This window comes from Papio anubis, chromosome 1 (assembly GCF_008728515.1).
Source record: "Papio anubis isolate 15944 chromosome 1, Panubis1.0, whole genome shotgun sequence".
Lineage (NCBI taxonomy): Eukaryota > Metazoa > Chordata > Mammalia > Primates > Cercopithecidae > Papio > Papio anubis.
Genome location: NC_044976.1, coordinates 7,295,843 through 7,314,417, shown reverse-complemented (window position 1 = coordinate 7,314,417; position 18,575 = coordinate 7,295,843). Strand labels below are relative to the sequence as shown.

At 42.3% G+C, this 18,575-nt stretch overlaps 1 protein-coding gene across 9 annotated transcripts in view; it reads left to right on the top strand.

The window, feature by feature from the left end:
• The window catches only part of RERE (arginine-glutamic acid dipeptide repeats), a 465,254-nt gene that overhangs the window by 351,006 nt on the left and 95,673 nt on the right, over positions 1-18,575 (top strand). For all 9 annotated transcript variants that reach the window (XM_017956872.3, XM_017956875.3, XM_017956864.3 and 6 more), the window contains one exon: positions 7,809-7,907. In XM_017956872.3, coding sequence (XP_017812361.1) covers positions 7,809-7,907 — 99 coding nt within the window. The remainder of the gene's footprint in view (positions 1-7,808; positions 7,908-18,575) is intronic.

Here is an 18,575-nt window from a genome sequence, read left to right as displayed (position 1 = left end):
AAAGGCCAATTGATAGAAAACACCAAAACAGGGATAGTTCTGAGATGGAATGACTTGAAAGGCTGGTGGATTGTTGAAGAAATCACTATTTTGTTACAGGATTCCCTAATCATAAATCTTAGGTTTTGACCTGTGGTTTAGGGAAGACAGGTTTTATTTGGGTAGAAGTGCAGTCATGCAGTTTAGTGATGTGGAAAAGAGGCGGAAAGATTTTCAAGTAAATGTTTCCTTGATCATTGGATTTGGGGGGGGGGGGGAAACCCACCACTGCCACACACCTGTGGTAATGAATTTGAAAGTGCTTTCTGCTAAATGACATCCTGCTATAGTGACTGCATGGGGGTGGCAAAAGATCTAAGTGCTTCTCCCTTCCTTAGCTTTCAAAGATTGGAAGCTCACTGAGTCAGGATGCTTTATATTGGTCCCTGCTTTTTGTACTGATCTTTTTCCAGTAGCTCCAAAATGTACAGTTCTCTGTACTCTACATTAAAATTGCATTTAATCCCAGATTTTACCAGCCTGGCTTGGCTGCAAAATGGACAGAAAGGTTTAAATATCTTGCTTTAATTGCTTTTCTGTGGCTACAAAGTGAAGCTGTAAGACGTTTGAGAGGTGTTTCTTTTTTCCCCATCTTCATTGCAGTTTATTTTGAACAGCCTTCTTAGGGAAATGGTAGAAAATCTTATTCACATTAAAGGACATTTTACCTTAGCAGTATTGGGAAGCCTGTGTTTAATTTCCTGACTGTAGACGTAGCTGTGTGGTCATGATCAGGTGTTTAAAATTTGAAATCTATGTAATGTTTTTCACAATATGAAATTATGGTAATCCTTCAGAACTTGATGTTGTATTAGAGGGGAATGTTTCTAAGGATAATTTTTAGAAATTTAAGATAGCCAGTGTTTTGATAAATTTACCAGTTCTACTTTATGTAAGGAATATAGTTGAAATATCCAGTTTAGCTCTTTCTTGAGCATTATTTCTTGAACATTATCCTCATCTAAAGAAAAATTTTGGCTGGAGGCAGTGACTCATGCCTGTAATACCAACACTTTGGGAGGCTGAGGTGGGCAGATCACCTGAGGTCGGGAGTTCAAGACCAACCTGGCCAACATGGCGAAACCTCATCTCTACTAAAAATACAAAAATTAGCTGGGCGTGGTGATGTGCGCCTCTGTAGTCCCAGCTACTCGGGATGCTGAGGCAGAAGAATCACATGAATCCGGGAGGCAGAGGTTGTAGTGAGCCAAGATCATGCCACTGCACTCCAGTCTAGGCAACAGGAGTGAGACTCTGTCTCAAAAAAAAGAAAAAGAAAGAAAATCTTCATAATCATCCAGAAAGCAAACTCCTTTTAAGAAGAGTTATTTGGGGCAGGTGCAGTGGCTCATGCCTATAATCCCAGCACTTTAGGAGGTCTAGACAGGAAGATCACTCGAACCCAGGAGTTTGAGACCACACTAGGCGGCATAGTGAGTCCGTCTCTACAAAAAATAAAAAAAATTAGCCAGGCGTGGTGGCGTAGGCCTGTAAGCTGAGCTACTTGGGAGGCTGCGGCAGGAGGATTGCTTGAGCCCAGGAATTCAGGCGAAAGTGGGCTGATTGTGCCATTGCACTCTAGCTCGGGCAACAGAGTGAAACTATTTCTCAAAAAAAAACCCAAAAAAACAGCAACCGCAGGCAGCATGGCAAAACCCTATTTCCATCAAAAATTAGGAGTGGTGCACAACTGTCCTAGTACTTTGGTGGCTGAGGTGGGAGGACTGCTTGAGCCCAGAACATTGAGGCTTCAGTGAGCCATGATCGTGCCACTGCACTAACAGCGTGGGAGACAGAGCCAAGACTCTGTCTCAAAGAGAGAAAAAAAGAAGGGCTATTTGATATATCCCAGCACCTAGGAGAGTGCCTGGCATAGTTGAACACTCAATAAATGTGTTGAAGGAAAGAAAAATGTCCTGATCACCAGTAATTTTCCTTAAATGTTGTAAAGGTAAGTTTCCCTATTAGGAAGCTGTGTGGGCCATAACAACTTCTAGTATGTTAAAAGTGTATCTTTAATAAAAAGACAGGCCAGGCACTGTGGCTCACACCTGTAATCCCAACACTTGGTCATGAGGTCAAGAGATCGAGACCATCCTGGCCAACATGGTGAAACCCCATCGCTACTAAAAATACAAAAATTAGCTGGACATGGTGGCGCGCCTGTAGTCCCAGCTACTCGGGAGGCTGAGACAGGAGAATCGCTTGAACCTGGGAGGTGGAGGTTTCAGTGAACCGAGATTGCGCCACTGCACTCCAGCCTGGTGGCAGAGCGAGACTCTGTCTCCAAAAAAAAGATATAAAGTATTTCTTTAAAGATGTAAAACTCTGTCTTGGAATTTTCTCAGACAAGATTTCTACAAGGTAGAAGTCAATGTCTATAACATTAAGAAGATAGTGCCCCTTTAGAAAAAGTCCCCTTGGTTCCCTAAGGAGAAAAAGTCCCTTAGGTTCCCTAAGGAGGAGGGCACACCAGAACAGCCACTTGACCAAGTTTTATACTTGCCCCTGTGACATACTGATGATAGCGCAATAATATTCTTCATCCATTGAAGAAATATTTCATCACTTTGGGGCCGGGCATGGTGACTCACGCCTGTTGTAATCCCAGCACTTTGGAGGTGGGTTGATCACCTGAGGTCAGTTCAAGACCAGCCTGGCCAACTTGTTCATCTCTACTAAATTACAAAAATTAGCTGGGCTTGGTGGCGGGTGCCTGGAATCCTAGCTACTCGGGAGGCTGAGGCAGGAGAATCACTTGAACTGGGAGGCGGAGATTGCAGTGAACTGAGATTGCACCACTACACTACATCCTGGGCAACAGAATGAGACTCCGTCTCCAAAAGAAAAGAAAAGAAAAAAATGTATCACTTTGGGTAAATAATCCCACACTTTTTACTTTTCAGATGTATCTTTGTGTAGGGGTGAGGACAGGTAGGGACTCTCAGTACTTACTGGTATCATCGGAAAGTCAGGAATAGGGACTTTTTTTTTTTTTTTTTTAAGGAATAGGGATATTTTAAGAGGGCAGCCAGACAAACAGGTCAAACAAAAGGAGAGAATCCTCCATTATTTAGAGAATAGAGTAGGGAAGGAAGCTCGAGTTACCATGTTATTGGAATAGCTTCTTCAGGAGAAACTGCCATCTGAAATAAAGTTTTGTGAAGGAAGTGTGAATGCCAAGCTCATCACTAGAAACTCAGCTGAGGGGCATTGTGCAGCTGCAGCCGTGCTGTCTGTAAACGGAACAACCTTAACGAGATGTTCAGCACTTCAGTGGAAGCATCTCTTCCAGCTAGAGTTTAAAGCTCTTCTTGGTTCACCAGAAGGCCGGAATGCCGGAGGGATTAATGATATTTTATTGAACTTCATCCACTCAGCAGTTTGCTTTTGGAGTGGGCTTTATGTTCTTATGAGCAATTTCCTGGTAGCAGGCACGTAAGATTTTATTTTTCTTATTACTATTATTATTTTTTTGAGACGGAGTCTCACTCTGTCTCTCAGGCTGGAGTGCAGTGGCACCATCTCAGCTCACTGCAACCTCTGCCGCCTGGGTTCAAGTGATTCTCCTGCCTCAGCCTCCCAAGTAGCTGGGATTATAGGCACCTGCCACCATGCCTGCCTAATTTTTGTAGTTTTTTAGTAGACATGTGGTTTCACCATGTTGGCCAGGCTGGTCTTGAACACCTGACTCTGTGATCCACCAACCTCAGCCTCCCAGAGTGCTGGGATTACAGGCGTGAGTCACCGCACCCAGCCAAGATGTTAAAAATCAAAATTTTTCCTGTATGTGATACCAGAGTTTTAATCAAATTTCATTTAACCTGGGTAATTTGATGTGACACATAAGTGGTTTTTGTTTATAGCTTAACAAAATTTTTTCTGTCTCTGAGAAGACTACTCTGTAATCTGGAAAGTTGATCAAACTTGAGATGAGGCCAATTCTTCTTCTTTTTTTTTTTTTTTCTTTTCTTTTTAAAAGATGTAGCTAACATATGTTTTCTAATATTATCCTCACATATCCCTAAGAGGTTGATGTTATTGTTTTATCCTTTTTTTTTTTTTTTTTTTTGAGACTGAGTCTGGCTCTGTCGCCCAGGCTGGAGTGCGGTGGCCGGATCTCAGCTCACTGCAAGCTCCGCCTCCCGGGTTCACGCCATTCTCCTGCCTCAGCCTCCCGAGTAGCTGGGACCACAGGCGCCCGCCACTTCGCCCGGCTAGTTTTTTGTATTTTTTAGTAGAGACGGGGTTTCACCGTGTTAGCCAGGATGGTCTCGATCTCCTGACCTCGTGATCCGCCCGTCTCGGCCTCCCAAAGTGCTGGGATTACAGGCTTGAGCCACCGCGCCCGGCCTTGTTTTATCCATTTTTAAAGATGTCAAAATTAAGGCACAAAAATGATAAGTAACTCTCTCAAGGTCATGTACCTAGTAAATACTAGAGCTGGAGTTGGAATCCAGGCAGTTTGACTCCAAAGTCCATAGTTTTTCCCGCTTTTCCTTTTTTTTTTTTTTTTGGAGACAGGGTCTCACTCTGTCACCCAGACTTGTAGTGCAGTGGTGTGATCAAGGCTACCGCAGCCTTATCCTCCCAGGCTCAAGCCGTCCTTTCACCTCAGCCTCCTCAGTAGCTGGGACTACAGCTGGTACTGTAGGCACATGCCACCACGCCCAGCTAATTTCTTAAATTTTTAGTAGAGATGAGGTCTCACTATGTTGCCCAGGTTAGTCTTGAATTCCTGAGCTCAATCTTCCTACCTCAGCCTCCCGAAGTGTTGGGTTTACAGGTGTGAGCCACTGTGCCTAGCCTCACACTTTTCTTATAATTAATTACCCCATACAGTATAATTACCTCTTATAAAAGTTGTTAATTTTGTCATGAGCTTTTCATTAGAAATTTATGATTTGATCAACTTCATTTAGTTTCAAATTATCACTAAAATGTGTGCTTTGGCCGGGCGCGGTGGCTCAAGCCTGTAATCCTAGCACTTTGGGAGGCCGAGACGGGCGGATCACGAGGTCAGAAGATCGAGACCATCCTGGCTAACACGGTGAAACCCTGTCTCTACTAAAAAATACAAAAAACTAGCCGGGCAAGGTGGCGGGCGCCTGTAGTCCCAGCTACTCGGGAGGCTGAGGCAGGAGAATGGCGTAAACCCGGGAGGCGGAGCTTGCAGTGAGCTGAGATCCGGCCACTGCACTCCAGCCCGGGCGACAGAGCCAGACTCCGTCTCAAAAAAAAAAAAATAAAAAATAAAAAAAATAAATAAATAAAATGTGTGCTTTTTGCATTAAATAGGCATGTAATTCTTTCTATCATTCAGTTCCCATCCACGTTGACCTGTGATTATAAATCCGCATTGTATTACAGAACTTGACAAATGTCTGCTTGTTATTAAGCAAAGTATGAGAATATTTTAAAAAGTATTATTTGTTATTAAGCAAAGTATGAGAATATTAAGCAAAGTATGAGAATCTGACTTTATTTCAGATCTTTTTATACCTCTGAAAGAAGGCTAGATTGGATAGTTTTCAAACATTTGCAAATCATAGTAGTATTTTATTTTTAAAAGAGTCTAATGATAGTGATAAATTAGTCTAATGATAAATAATAATAAAAATCGATAAGTTAATATTTACTCATTGCGCCACCACTCCCAAGTGGGATCCAGTGTTGATCATTGTGGCAGGTCTTTTGTTTTAAGGTAGTTGATTTATTGTTATAGCTCATGTACAGCCTGGACTTCCCAGTCTTGATTTAAAATAAGTTAATGTCCTCTAAACTGTGAGAATGCTCTGGAAATTCAAATTTTTAATGCTTTCTGTTTTGCTGAATAAGCATTGAAAATGGATGTTTGGGCCAGGCGCGGTGGCTCACGCCTGTAATCCCAACACTTTGGGAGGCCAAGGCGGGTGGATCACAAGGTCAGGAGATCGAGACCATCATGGCTAACATGGTGAAACCCCGTTTCTACTAAAAATACAAAAAATTAGCCGGGCGTGGTGGCGAGCGTCTGTAGTGCCAGCTACTCTGGAGGCTGAGGTGGGAGAATGGCGTGAACCCGGGAGGCGGAGCTTGCAGAGAGCAAATAACGCCCCCCCACCCGGGGCAAAAAAAAAAAAATCCGTCCCAAAAAAAAAAAAAAAAAAAAAAAGAAAATGAATGTTTGTGATATTCCTTTCGTTAGCAGTTAAATAGTTGGAAGAGAGACTTGCAGTGTGTGTTTCAGCATTTATTTATTGATTTCATTCAACAAATATTTACCACTGCCAGCTTACTGTGTGCCCAGCCCAGGGGCTCCAGCAGTTGCCAGGAAGGCATTTGCATGTCCTCCTGAGTCTTCTGTTAGAAAGAGGAAACACATGGCTCTCTCCTCTTGTGATTCCATAGGTCTTTGCCTAAACCGAAGGGAGAGTAATTATTACAACCTACTTGATCTTGTCATTTTGTATGTTTTGTATCCGTACCAATTTGTAAGTTTCCTGGAAATAAGGACTGTGACTTAATAAGATTTGTTCTTTACATGTCTTGAATGTTCAGCTTTACTTGTCCTGAATGTTCAACAAATGCTGGCTCATTGCTGAAATAAGAGATTGAAGCACGAGTGAAAAGATCAGAATGTCCACTGCATAAGAACAGGGATTTCTGTGTTGTTTACTGCTGTGTCCCAGAATCTAGTATTTTATTTAGGAAGTTAGCAAGTTTTTCTGGAGTATTACCTTATACTATGGACTGTGTTCAGCACTGGAGATACAAGTCTTAGACAAAATCATTCTTTGTGTCAGAAGACTAGACGTGTAAAGGAAAGATTTCCGATGAGAATTCTGAGTGACAGCCTCAGTATGGTGGGGTAGATAAAGCAAGAGAGGATCTTTGCACCTGCTGTTTCTCTACATCATCTGCAAGTTGGAACTCAGAAACTAGGAGTGTCTGGAGCATCTTTGCAAGGTGGGAAGGGGTCCATGGTGCCAGACACTACACAGGGTTGAAAAGATGCAGGATGAGAAAAGTTGATTAGCGTTGACAAGAAACAAGTCTGGTCCTAAAGGGAATATGTAGATAAACCTGCATCTTTATTCATATGTACTGAAAAACTAGCATACTATCACAGACTTACGTTCTTTAAAAAGCTCTTAAATTTTAGACACTTTAAATTTTTTTGTGTGTGTGAAATTAGCACAGTTGAAAAACTTAAGAAATGCTAAAAAGAAAGAACATAATCAAGTATGACTTTATGCTGCTTTGCGGAGAATGAGGCAAGAGTAGGGGTCCTCCTGGCTGGGTTGGAGTCTTGGCTTCACCACCTGCTGGCTCAGTGTGGTGAACACCTTTACTTGATCTTTCTGTGCCTCAGTTTCCTCATCTGTGAAATAGGGCGATGATAGCTCCTAAACCATAGATTAAATGAGAGAATACTTTCCCCACAGGATTAGGTAAGATAATGATTACATAGAATGTCCTGAGCACTGGGCAGGGCCAAACATTCCCTAAATGTTTGTTTTATGGGAATATAGGGGTATCCTATTCTTACTTTTGCCAAAATACTCTCTACCTTGGCTGTCTCCCTCTCCCAGAGCGAGTAGAATAGGGGTTGGGATAGGATGGTCTTGAATGAGAACAAATTCCCGTGTGTACTGAAATGATGGAGTCTCAGTGCCCCTTTCCTGACTCTCCTGTGAGAGAAAGTCAATGTGGAGCTTGCCTTTTATTGATTTGTGTCCTGTCTGTTATTTGGTGCAGTTAACTAACTAAAATTTTTGTTGTTTTAGCTGCATGAAAGCGGTTATGATGCTGGCAAAGCCCTGCAGCGCCTGGTGAAGAAGCCTGTGCCCAAGCTCATCGAGAAGTGCTGGACTGAGGACGAAGTGGTGAGCAGGAACCAGCATTCGCCTTGTGCTCTGGGGCATCGGGCCACCGGCTTCTCAGTGTGTGACCTCCCTGCTGCTCAGGGAAAGAGACTCAAGCAGAAGCTTCAGTCATGCAGAATGGCTGTCCGTGGCAGCACCAGGCAGGAGGATGGGGCCTTCAGCCTCATAATTGTACAGAAAGACTTGATTTTAGTAAGATTAGACTTCATAGATGATGGGAAAGATTGTCCAGGTTTCATGGAAAGAAAGGAGAAATTGATAGTTACTCCTAAAAAAAGTTAATTCGAATTCGTTTTTGGTGCAGTCTAGCTTGTGATACCTCCCTATTTAAAGACACAGCATGTTAAAACCCGTGGACATATAACCTAAAGTAGGGTTGGTGACTCGTCTTTTTTTTTTAATCGTAATTATTTTAGAAAAGGGGGTCTTGCTGTGTTGCTCAGGCTGGTTTTGAACTCCTGGGCTCTATCAGTCCTCTTGCCCCAGCTTGTTGAGTAGCTGGGACCGTAGGCATGCTCCACCATGCTTGGCTTGGTGACTTGTTTGTATAGGGTTTATAAGACCCCTGACCTCCTAAAGGACATTGATTACAAGTGGGAAGCAGAGAGTTGATTAAATAAATACCGTGGATTTTACATATTGATTGTGTTGCTGTGGCCTGTTGAAAGAAGTGGGGAGAGAGAAATGTGCCCACAAATACGGCCTTGCAAACCCATGGGTTCCCATCCAGCAGACAGTTTTAATGAAGCTACATCTCCATCTTGTGACTTGTAAAAGGCATTGCTGTAAACGACTTACAGAATTCTTGTGCTTTTGCAAATATAGTCTTCAGTATGAATGTTTACCGCTTGACATTTGCCTTTCAGGTCGAGTGAAATTTAAATGAAGGCTGGCACTAATACACCTATTGATTGCAAGTTCCTCTCCTGTATTTAAAATATGCTAACAAAGAATGTTTAGAAATTGTATGTGCTTTCCTGATCCCGCTCTTTCATTGATTCAGCAATATTTACTGAGTGCCTGCTGTGCGCCAGGTGTTGTCCCTCCTTGTGAGTCTTAAGTTTTAAGAGGGTAGACCTTTGTAAATGAGTATGTGTCAGGGGATGGTGAAGCAGATGCAGAATAGGGTAATGAGGGAGAATCAGCTGGGTGGGGTACTATCTTAGCTAAGGGAGGATCAGGAAAGCCCTGGTAAGTAAGTGACATTTAGATGAGACCTTAGTGAAGTGAGGAAGGCAGCCTTTTGGATATTAGAGAATTCTGGGCCCTAAGGTGAAAGCATGCTTGGCATGTTCAAGAAGTAGGCAGGAGTGTTTCTCCAGCACAGCAAGGAGGGGATTGGTGGGAGAGGCGAGTGGTGGGCTTGTGGGAGGGGTGTCCCAGAGAGGGCAGATCAGGTGTGGCCTGTTGGCCTGCCGTCAGGGCGTGGTGATGTGCCCCACATGAGCAGCTTCTGAACAGAGGAGTGACTGGCTCTGACAGTGGGGCTCACTCTGGCCCCTGAGTCGGGTGGTCTCCGGGGGCTGCTGCACACGAGGCTGGGACTGGTGGCTGGGTGGTGTGGCAGCAGTGGTCATGATAAGAAGCAGTGAGATCCAGGCTGCACCTTGAAGGTAGAGAAAAGAGAATTTGCTCCTAGAATGGCTGTGGGTGAGGGTAGGTGAGGGCTGAGGAATGGGAAAAGCCAGGCGGAGCTGAGATGCACTGAAATGGCCCGGAGGGTTTGGTAATGGAGTGCTTGTTGAATAGTCCCTTAAGACTTTAATTGTATCAGACTTACGGAGTTGATGAAGCTGTGTTTTTTTAAAAAAAATATATATATATACACACACACACATATATATAAATCTTACATGATTAATAAAAAGAAACGTCTTAAACATTTTAAAATGTTTAGACAACATTAAATTCAGTTTTGAGAAGTCATATTGATACTCTTTTTTTTACAGTAAGCCTCTTTATGTGAGGAGTGCATAAGAGATCCGATTGACAAGATTCTAAAATTCTGCAAAAAGCCTGTGTGGAAGAAACACATAAGGAGATGAAAAGGATGGAACAAGTGTATAGACTGTGGTCATTTAACCACACTTTGTGAGATTGCCTTCATTACTCTCAGCCTGGCCTCGGCAGCCCCAGGGCCTTGTCAGCTTGCAATCCGTGGCTGCTTCTGCTTCTGTCTCTCCCTCAGTTCCTGGCCATCTCCTCTCTCTTCAGTCTCCATGCCCTTTGGCATCCTTTCTCTTTCCCCACCTCTCTGCCTCTTCTTGGTCTCCCACCCTCCCACTCCTCACTAATGCCTCCCAGCCCCTCGCCAGCCATGGCTCTCCTCTCTCCCTTCTTTAATTTCTCTTGTGACCTTTCATTCCCTCTGGAATTTTAAAAATACACAGCCAAAGTCCTCTCTTCCTGCTGAAGGGAAAGCTGCTTTCCTTTTCCTGAAGCGCCTGCTTGTAACATCAGGCAGCTGTTGATTGTCTCCCCATTGCTGCTACTTGGGGATTTGTAGCTGTGAGCTGAGAGGGAAGCCTTGCACATCAGAAACAGCCTTGCTTTATTTTGAAAAACAAAACATGACTCCAAAGTGGTGAATATTTTGAGTATGGAATAATGATCCTTAACTGCATACATCCGTATCTGTTTGGGGTCATTTTTATCATGTTTGCTTCTTGGTTTGAGAAATGTCTTGGCAGTCGTCCAGCCCTTGCAGAGCCTAAGGATCAAATGGTTCCCTTATGTGTAGGAAGTGAAGCTTCACTTTGAAAACCTCAGCAGTGAAGAAGAGAGACAGACTGAATAATTGAGAGGTTGAAGGAAGCTTCTGGTGAATGGATCCAAATCAAATCTTTGAAGAGATTTATGTGGCAACAAGGCAGTCCCCTCTTTACCCTCGCCTGGCTTTGGCTGTGAAAAAACACCTGCTGTGTTCATGTGGCCCCCTTCTGTTGAATTTACCACATTTTCTCACTTCAGGAATCACAGGAATAAGCAAAACAAATGTGTCCCAGCTAACATAAGTACATGGGCCTATCTCCCTTTTTTCCTCCCGGTTTTCTGTATACTTGGAACATTCTAATTATTTTTATTATCATTACTATTTTTTAAGAAATGGGGATCTTGCTATGTTGCCCAGGCTGGACTCAAACTCTTGGGCTCAAGTGATCCTCCCACATCAGCCTCTGAGCAGCTGGGACTACAGGCAAGCCACAATGCCTGGCTAGTTATTATTAAACTTCGCTGCCACTGGTGTGTTAATTTGTTCTAACTACCCAGTGTCTGATCTGACTACAACAGTCTTGATGAATGGGTTTTCCTCGGCATTTACATGAATACTTTGAAGCAGCTGCTCCGTTAGAGGGTTGATGAAATAAGCACCCGAAGGTGTGAGTTCCCTGCTGTTCAGCGGACAGGCTGGGCCTCTGGACCCCCTGGGCCTGGCAGGCCTGCTGCTCTGTGAAGAAACTAACCTCTCGTGCCAGTGCAGAGCCTGCTCATTCTCCAGGCTCAGTTAGGTTCCTGGCCCATCCCTCGGATAGTGCTCCCTCTTCACACTGTCTCCTCTGTGCGCGTCGCTCACTGGCAGTTCATCCTCTGCCTCCTTTTGCTGACTTCTGATTCCCAGCTGTTTATTCCTTGCGATTTTATTTCCGAGTTGATTGTCCTCCAAGTTTGTAAACTTATTAAGGGTGAGGACTTAATGATGAAGATAATTTCTCTCCATATAAGAGGCTTGAAGAATGTTGATGACTCTTTGTTCAAGGTAATCCTTTTAAAAAGTTCTTCACTATAATTGAGTGTCTTCAATCCAGCATTTTAAAACTTGTAATTGTTAATAGTTATGAATCAGCACATTAAAGAGGAAAACTTCTAAATGCCTCAGAAACCAACCTTAAAAATTTTACTTTTGGAGCCTGGTCAACACAGCAAGACCTTGTCTCCACAAAAAATTAAAAACATAATAAAATAGTTGAACATAGTGCCATGTGCCTGTAGTCCCACCTACTTGGGAGGCTGAGGTTGGAGAATCACTTGAGTCCAGGAGTTCAAGGCTGCAGTGAACCGTAATCATGGCACTGCACTCCAGCCTGGGCAACGGAGTGAGACTCTGTCTCCAAAAAACAACAATAATAATAATAATAAAAGTACTTTTGGAAAAAGCTCACACATTAAACTCTTTCTTCTTCTTCTTCCTTCTCCTCCTCCTCCTATCACCCAACCTCTTCTTCCTAGGTCTTTCAGATAATCCTGAATTCTGGAGATCTTAGACCTCAGAATCACACAATAGGAGGCCTTTCATCTCAAACTCTCAGTTTATTTCTCTGACAATGTGCATGTATGATGTTCCTAATTGAAGTTGCTTTGGGGCTGAGATAATTTAAATCTTGAACTGAAGCCAAAATGTGCCAATTTCTGTCAAATTCTGTACTGGATACTGCAAATGAATTCTGCTTTTGCCGAGTGTCTGTGAGCAACACCTTGGTAGCCAGCCTGGGTCATGTCTTTCAGGCTAAGTAAACTTCGATCAGAGAAGCATTTTGGAAGAAATGCTAGGTCAGTTTGTGAAGCTTTAAATACCAAGGTATGGGCAAGGATGGAGCCAAAGTAAATGGCTGCCTTCTGCCTCTGAGAGTCACATTGATAGTTAACTCGTTTCACATCTGTTATGCTAAAAATACTGTTCCTTTTCAAGAAGTCATCAATTGGTAGAACTTAGGAAGATAAAGAGGAGGAAATACAGATTAAAACATTAAAAAAAAAAAAACCCACACAAACAAAACCCTAGATTATTAGGTTTTTAATTAAACATGATGAACACATTCAAATATAACATAAAGGCCCCAGGCTGAGCTGTACCTAATCGAAACAGATTAAGTCACCCTTCCATGCTTGGGTAGTTATTAATTCTGTTTATTTATGCATGCGAGCTGAAGGTAGCATTTGCTGCTGTTGTGTTGGTGCTTATTGCACTGGGATTCCGTTGCCGCCTGATGCTGTGCTCTTAATTAGCATTCAGCTGTTGATTATGGAAATACTGGGGATGCTAATTGAATTCTTTTTAAAATTCAGGGCCTGCATTTTCCTTGTGGAGTTTGGTTTGACTTGCAAGGTTGTAAGATTGGGTGCTCCACTGAGCTGTGCAACTCATTCTTCTCACTCTTTGCTTCCTATCCACTTAACTGTGTTTTGGTTTTTAAAATTATTTTCATGTTGAATTAGCTTTTACCGCAGCAATCCAGGCGTTGCACCGAGTGAAGGTTCTGTTGCTTAGCATGTTACTAGAGGATGTTTTTATTTCATCTTGGGTAACTATAGCTTTTATCTTGAAATACACTACCCATTAAATATTTTATATCAATTTTGATGTAATACATTGAGGTGAACAACTTAGATACAAATAAACTCTGAGATTTTTATCCAAAGATAGTTGATCTGTGGTGGTGATAACCTTAATTGGCCATGTACATGGATTTATTTACAAGTTCATAAATTTTAAAACATCTAAATCTTCCTTCAATTTAAAGCTCAGTCTATCATAAATATAAATGAAAATCTTTCTTTCAAAATTGACACGAGATGGCAAAGTAATTTTCTAAATATTTGTAATCCAGTGAACCCGTGCGGCCAGTCAAGGAATTACTTACACAGAATACACACAAGTATTTGCATCTTCAGATGCCTTTGTTATGCCCTTTTTGGAATGTCTGCTTGAGAAAACATTGTTTTCATTGTTCACTCTTCTCAAGCCATGCGTCTGAATGTGCCAGAAGACAGAGCTGCTTAGTGGGGCAAAAATACAATGAATTTTATTTACTGTTTGCGTGGCAGCTGAGGAAAAATGGAATTCACAGCAAAATCACAGTTAAGGTCCAGTAGCAGCAGGAGGTTGTGGAGGTGAAAACAGCAAAGAGGACAATGACAAAGAGGCTCTCAGAGCTTGTAGTTAATGGTTACATGGATTTCAGATACTAATAATTTTGGTGATTTTGTTTTAAAATTTTACATCCACAATATAGGGGAAGGCTTAGTTATATTTATTTTAGGAATGGTAAAATTTCCAGAGTTATTGACCATTTTATGTAGTCATTAAAAAATGATGATAGGAGAGTCTTGTAGGTCATCTAGTATGAACCTTTTCACTTTCTTATTCTTTTTAGGATTTTGTGCAGATTTTTTTTTTTTTAATTGTTAAAACAACATCCTAAAATCATTAAAGGGAATTTAAAACCTCACCACTAACACATAGTCTCACAGTGTCTGGCTTCGTCGTCTCACTTGCTGGCTTCTTGCTCTCTTCTGGTTTTTGTTTATGTACGTACGTGGTTTTATGTCATTGTCAACTTATGTATGCAGGTTTGCATACCTGTGAGTTGAGTCAGAACATTGAAATTATATTTCTAAAATTATAACTTGAAAATTTTTACAATTCATTTGGAACCTTTGCCATTAACCCAAAATAAAGATACAGTGTATCTACTGCATCACATAGTAGGTATTTAGTACTTTTTAAATTGAATCACAGTAGGATCTCATTCTACTAACCACCCTTCCTCCAGTTTTAAATGACATTGGTACTGTTTCTTCTGAAGAACTAAATTTGTATATGAGAGTAGGAAAAACAAGAGAAATAGAAATGTTGATATATTATACGTATGTACATATTACTCCATATTATGTATTCTTAATGTGACCTATAGTAAGAATTAGCCCTTAATATTAAAAAAGAAAAATGTAGATTCAAGTGAGATTTGCCTAAGATTTCAACTATTAATAAAATTAGACTATTTTTCCTGTGGTTAATTCCCATCAGCCTTTGAACCAAACCCTTGCTTATAGAAGTCAATAGTATGGATAGAGTGGAGTTTATTTTCAAGTCCTTTCGGAAATGAGACAGCAAATTAAAAATCAATTATATGCACAGGAAAGTTGGTGTAAGGCAGTCAGTTCTGTCAATTAGTTTGCAGAAAGATTCTACTGTTTAACAAGCTCTAAAGAAAAATGTATTTTTAAAATCCTTTAGTAAATGAAATAGGACAAGCATTTTATTAGAAAGGAAGAGATATTTCAAAAATGTATTTCAGTAGTTCATGTCAGTAGAAGTTGCCTCTGGGATAAATGTACAGATTCAACTGTGACCTTTCCATTCACATCCACGGCTCACTACTTTCTAGGCTTTCTCTTTATGCTATGGTCAAAGAAATTAATATGCCCATTTTGCTCTCTGTGTTTAGCAAGATTATTCTTTTCTTTTTGTCTTTAAGCAGTACGTTGTTTTACGTTCATCATCCCCAGCCCTACTTTTGGATTAAAAAAATAAAAGCCAGCATACCTTGTGCTGTTCTTTAGGGCTGTGTGTGTGTGCACGCGTGTGCATGTGCACACATCTGTGTTTAGGCATTCGGGCTATACAGAGACCTGGAAAGTAACCCCACATTGAATACAAACACACCTTAAATTATTCCCGGCTGCTTGGGATAATCTTTTTAAATCGAAGAGTACTTTTGATGGTATATTTTTCATTTTTGCTTGAGCGGCGAGTAAGGGGAGTAATGGGGGGAGTCTTCAGCTCGAAAGATTAATAAATACTAGAGCAGTGGGTTATTGAAGCCATGTTTCCATCTCATTTTCAAGGGTATGTAGAAAAAAATGGAGATAGCATACACTTTCAGCCACTCTCTATCATCTTTCTCTGTTAATTTAAAAAATGAGAACAAGGCACAAGGGGACTTGAGAGATTGCATTTGTTCTCCCATAGACAGAGTGGTTATTTTATAAATGAAGAGGATGGAAAACCCTTTTCTTGTGCAGTTTCTTAGCAACAGAATTGGAGTCAATTTTAATGTGTGTGCTTAGCACATTCTACATATAGTGACATTAGAGTCTTACATTTTCACAGGTGAGACATACTACACTGGTAACTGGAATTGAGTGTTGGGAGAAGGAAACAGGAAGTGAAAAAATGAGAACCCTACCATGAGAGGAAGTCATTCATTTAAAGCTACCTCCTCTCTCCTGACATACTTCTGTCTTAAATCTAAAGTCTCCCTTAGGCTGGGCGCAGAAGCTCATGCTTGTAATACCAGCACTTTGGGAGGCAGAGGAGGGGAGATCAACTGAGGTCAGGAGTTCGAGACCAGCCTGGCCAACATAGCGAAACACTGTCTGTACTAAAAATACAAAAATTAGCTGGGCATGTGGCGCATGCTTGTAATCTCAGCTGCATGGAAGGCTGAGGCAGGAGAATCACCTCCCCGGGAGGCAGAGGATGCATTGAGCCGAGATTGTGCCACTGCACTCCAGCCTGGGCGACAGAGCAAGACTCCATCTCAAATAAATAAATAAATAAATAAATAAATAAATAAATAAATAAAAGATGCCCCGGAGTAGATGGAGAAGATGAAGTCAGAAGGCCACCAGGATCTTAGACCAGAGATGTTCACTCCTATTTTGTGCCTCACTGTTAAATTACATTATCAAATTAATGAGGAATTCTTGAGGACGGTTCTGTTTCCTCCTAACAGCATATCTCCCATAACTGTTTTTACGGCTTCAGTTATGTAGGACTCTGAGTCATGCATTCCTCTGACTTCTGCAGCCTCTCATTGTGTCAGGATTGAAGCTTTTTTAGTAACTGGTTTAGACAATATTTACTACGTATGTTTACTATAAATTCAGCATTTGTGAGAGGAGCTGTTTTTCCTGAGTAGAAGCAAGAAAATACCTAGAAAGAAAAGTGTACCTGCTGTACACACAATTGGAAACTTGTTTTGAGTGCCTCTTTTGCTTCAGATGGTGCGCTGGGGCTCACAGGGCCTGCCGAGGTGAGCAGCTGCTCCCAGCTCTTGGACAGGGAGATCAGGAAGTGTGCTATAGAGGAGCCTTATTTGAGAGGACCTTGAAGGATGGATAGGATTTCACCGGGCAGAGTTGACAGAGGTTAATTGGAGAACAAGGGCTAAAAGAATTTGAATGGTTGGTTAGTAGCAAGTTGCCCAGTTTGGATGAAGCTTATGGGCAGGGGAGGATGTGAGGTAGCTAATTCAGAGCCTCCCACTTTTGACTGAGAAGTTTATGTTTAATTCAACAGGAAACGAGGAAAAATTATATATTTTTGACTGTGGGGAAGGATAGGACTGGAGCTGCCCTTGAAGACCAATCTGGCGGTAGCATTGGAAGAGTGGAGGTGGGCTGAGGACATCTTGTGAACTTGGCTGTGCATTAGAGTCATTGGGAGAACTTGAAAATGCCCCAATGCTGGCCTGTACCCTAGTTAGTCAGCATAATCCCTGGGGTAGGACGTGGGCATCCAGGCCCTGAGAACCACTGGACTGGATCAGGACTATGCTCCTAGTGAGAGACATTGAGAGCTGTCAGTGTACAGCAGCACTTCACACTGTTAGATGCACGCTGGAGTCACATGAGGAACTTTAGACACAGACAGAGACTTGGGTCCAATTTAATTCATCTGGGATACAAGTTTCCAATGTCCCAGGATGTTAGGACACTAATATGCAGCCAAAGTAGGTGGAAGATTGGGCTAGAAAATTGATGGGAGGTCAGAATGTTGAGGCAAGGAGTATTTTTTGTTTTTGTTTTGTTTGTTTGTTTGTTTAGAGAGGGAGTTTCGCTCTTCTTGCCCAGGCTGGAGTACAATGGCGCAATCTCGGCTCACAGCAACCTCCACCTCCCGGGTTCAAGCCATTCTCCTGCCTCAGCCTCTGGATTAGCTGGGATTACAGGCATGTGCCACCACACCCGGCTAATTTTGTATTTTTAGTACTTTTAGTTTCTCCATGTTGGTCAGGGTGGTCTCGAACTCTGGACCTCAGGTGATCCTCCCGCCTCGGCCTCCCAAAGTGTTGGGATTACAGGCGTGAGCCACCATGCCCGGCTTTTTTTGTTCTTTTTTGAGATGGAGTTTTGCTCTTGTCACCCAGGTTGGAGGGCCGTGGCACAATCTCAGCTCACTGCACCCTCTGCCTTCGGGGTTCAAGCGATTCTCCTGCCTCGGCTTCCTGAGTAGCTGGGATTATAGGCACGCGCCACCACACCCAGCTAATTTTTGTATTTTTAGTAGAGACGGGGTTTCACCATGTTGGCCAGGCTGGTCTCCAACTCCTGACCTCAGGTAATCCACCCGCCTCAGCCTCCCAAAGTGCTAGGATTACAGGCGTGAGCCACCGCACCCAGCTGAGGTAATGAGTATTGACTGCATTGTTGAAATAATGGATAGTTAAGCCCCAGGCTGCATAGAGAACATGGGAAACCAGTACGGAAGTGGTAGAGGAGTTGAGGGACACAGTCAAGAAGAGGGATATTGTGGAGATCATTGTAGCTGTGCAGTAAATAGGGAAAGTCTGTAGTTTCACATCTTAGGTATGGCTACCGGTAGATGGTTAGGCTAGAATAAAGAGCACCAACAATGGTAGACACAGACTAGAAGGGCCATGGGCAACCTTTTCCACGTTCCTGAGAGTGCTGTCAAAAGGTAGGATAGAGGAAGAGACTTAGCTAGCTAGGAAGAGACTTTGGTGCAGGTCACAGGATAAGGAGGAGATGGGTTTGGCAAGTGGTTGACACTGATGGGGGAACCTGGATGGGCATTGTTGATGAGACGGTGAGACAGGATCGCTACTGTTGACAAAACTGAACTTCTGTTCCTATAACTGGAGG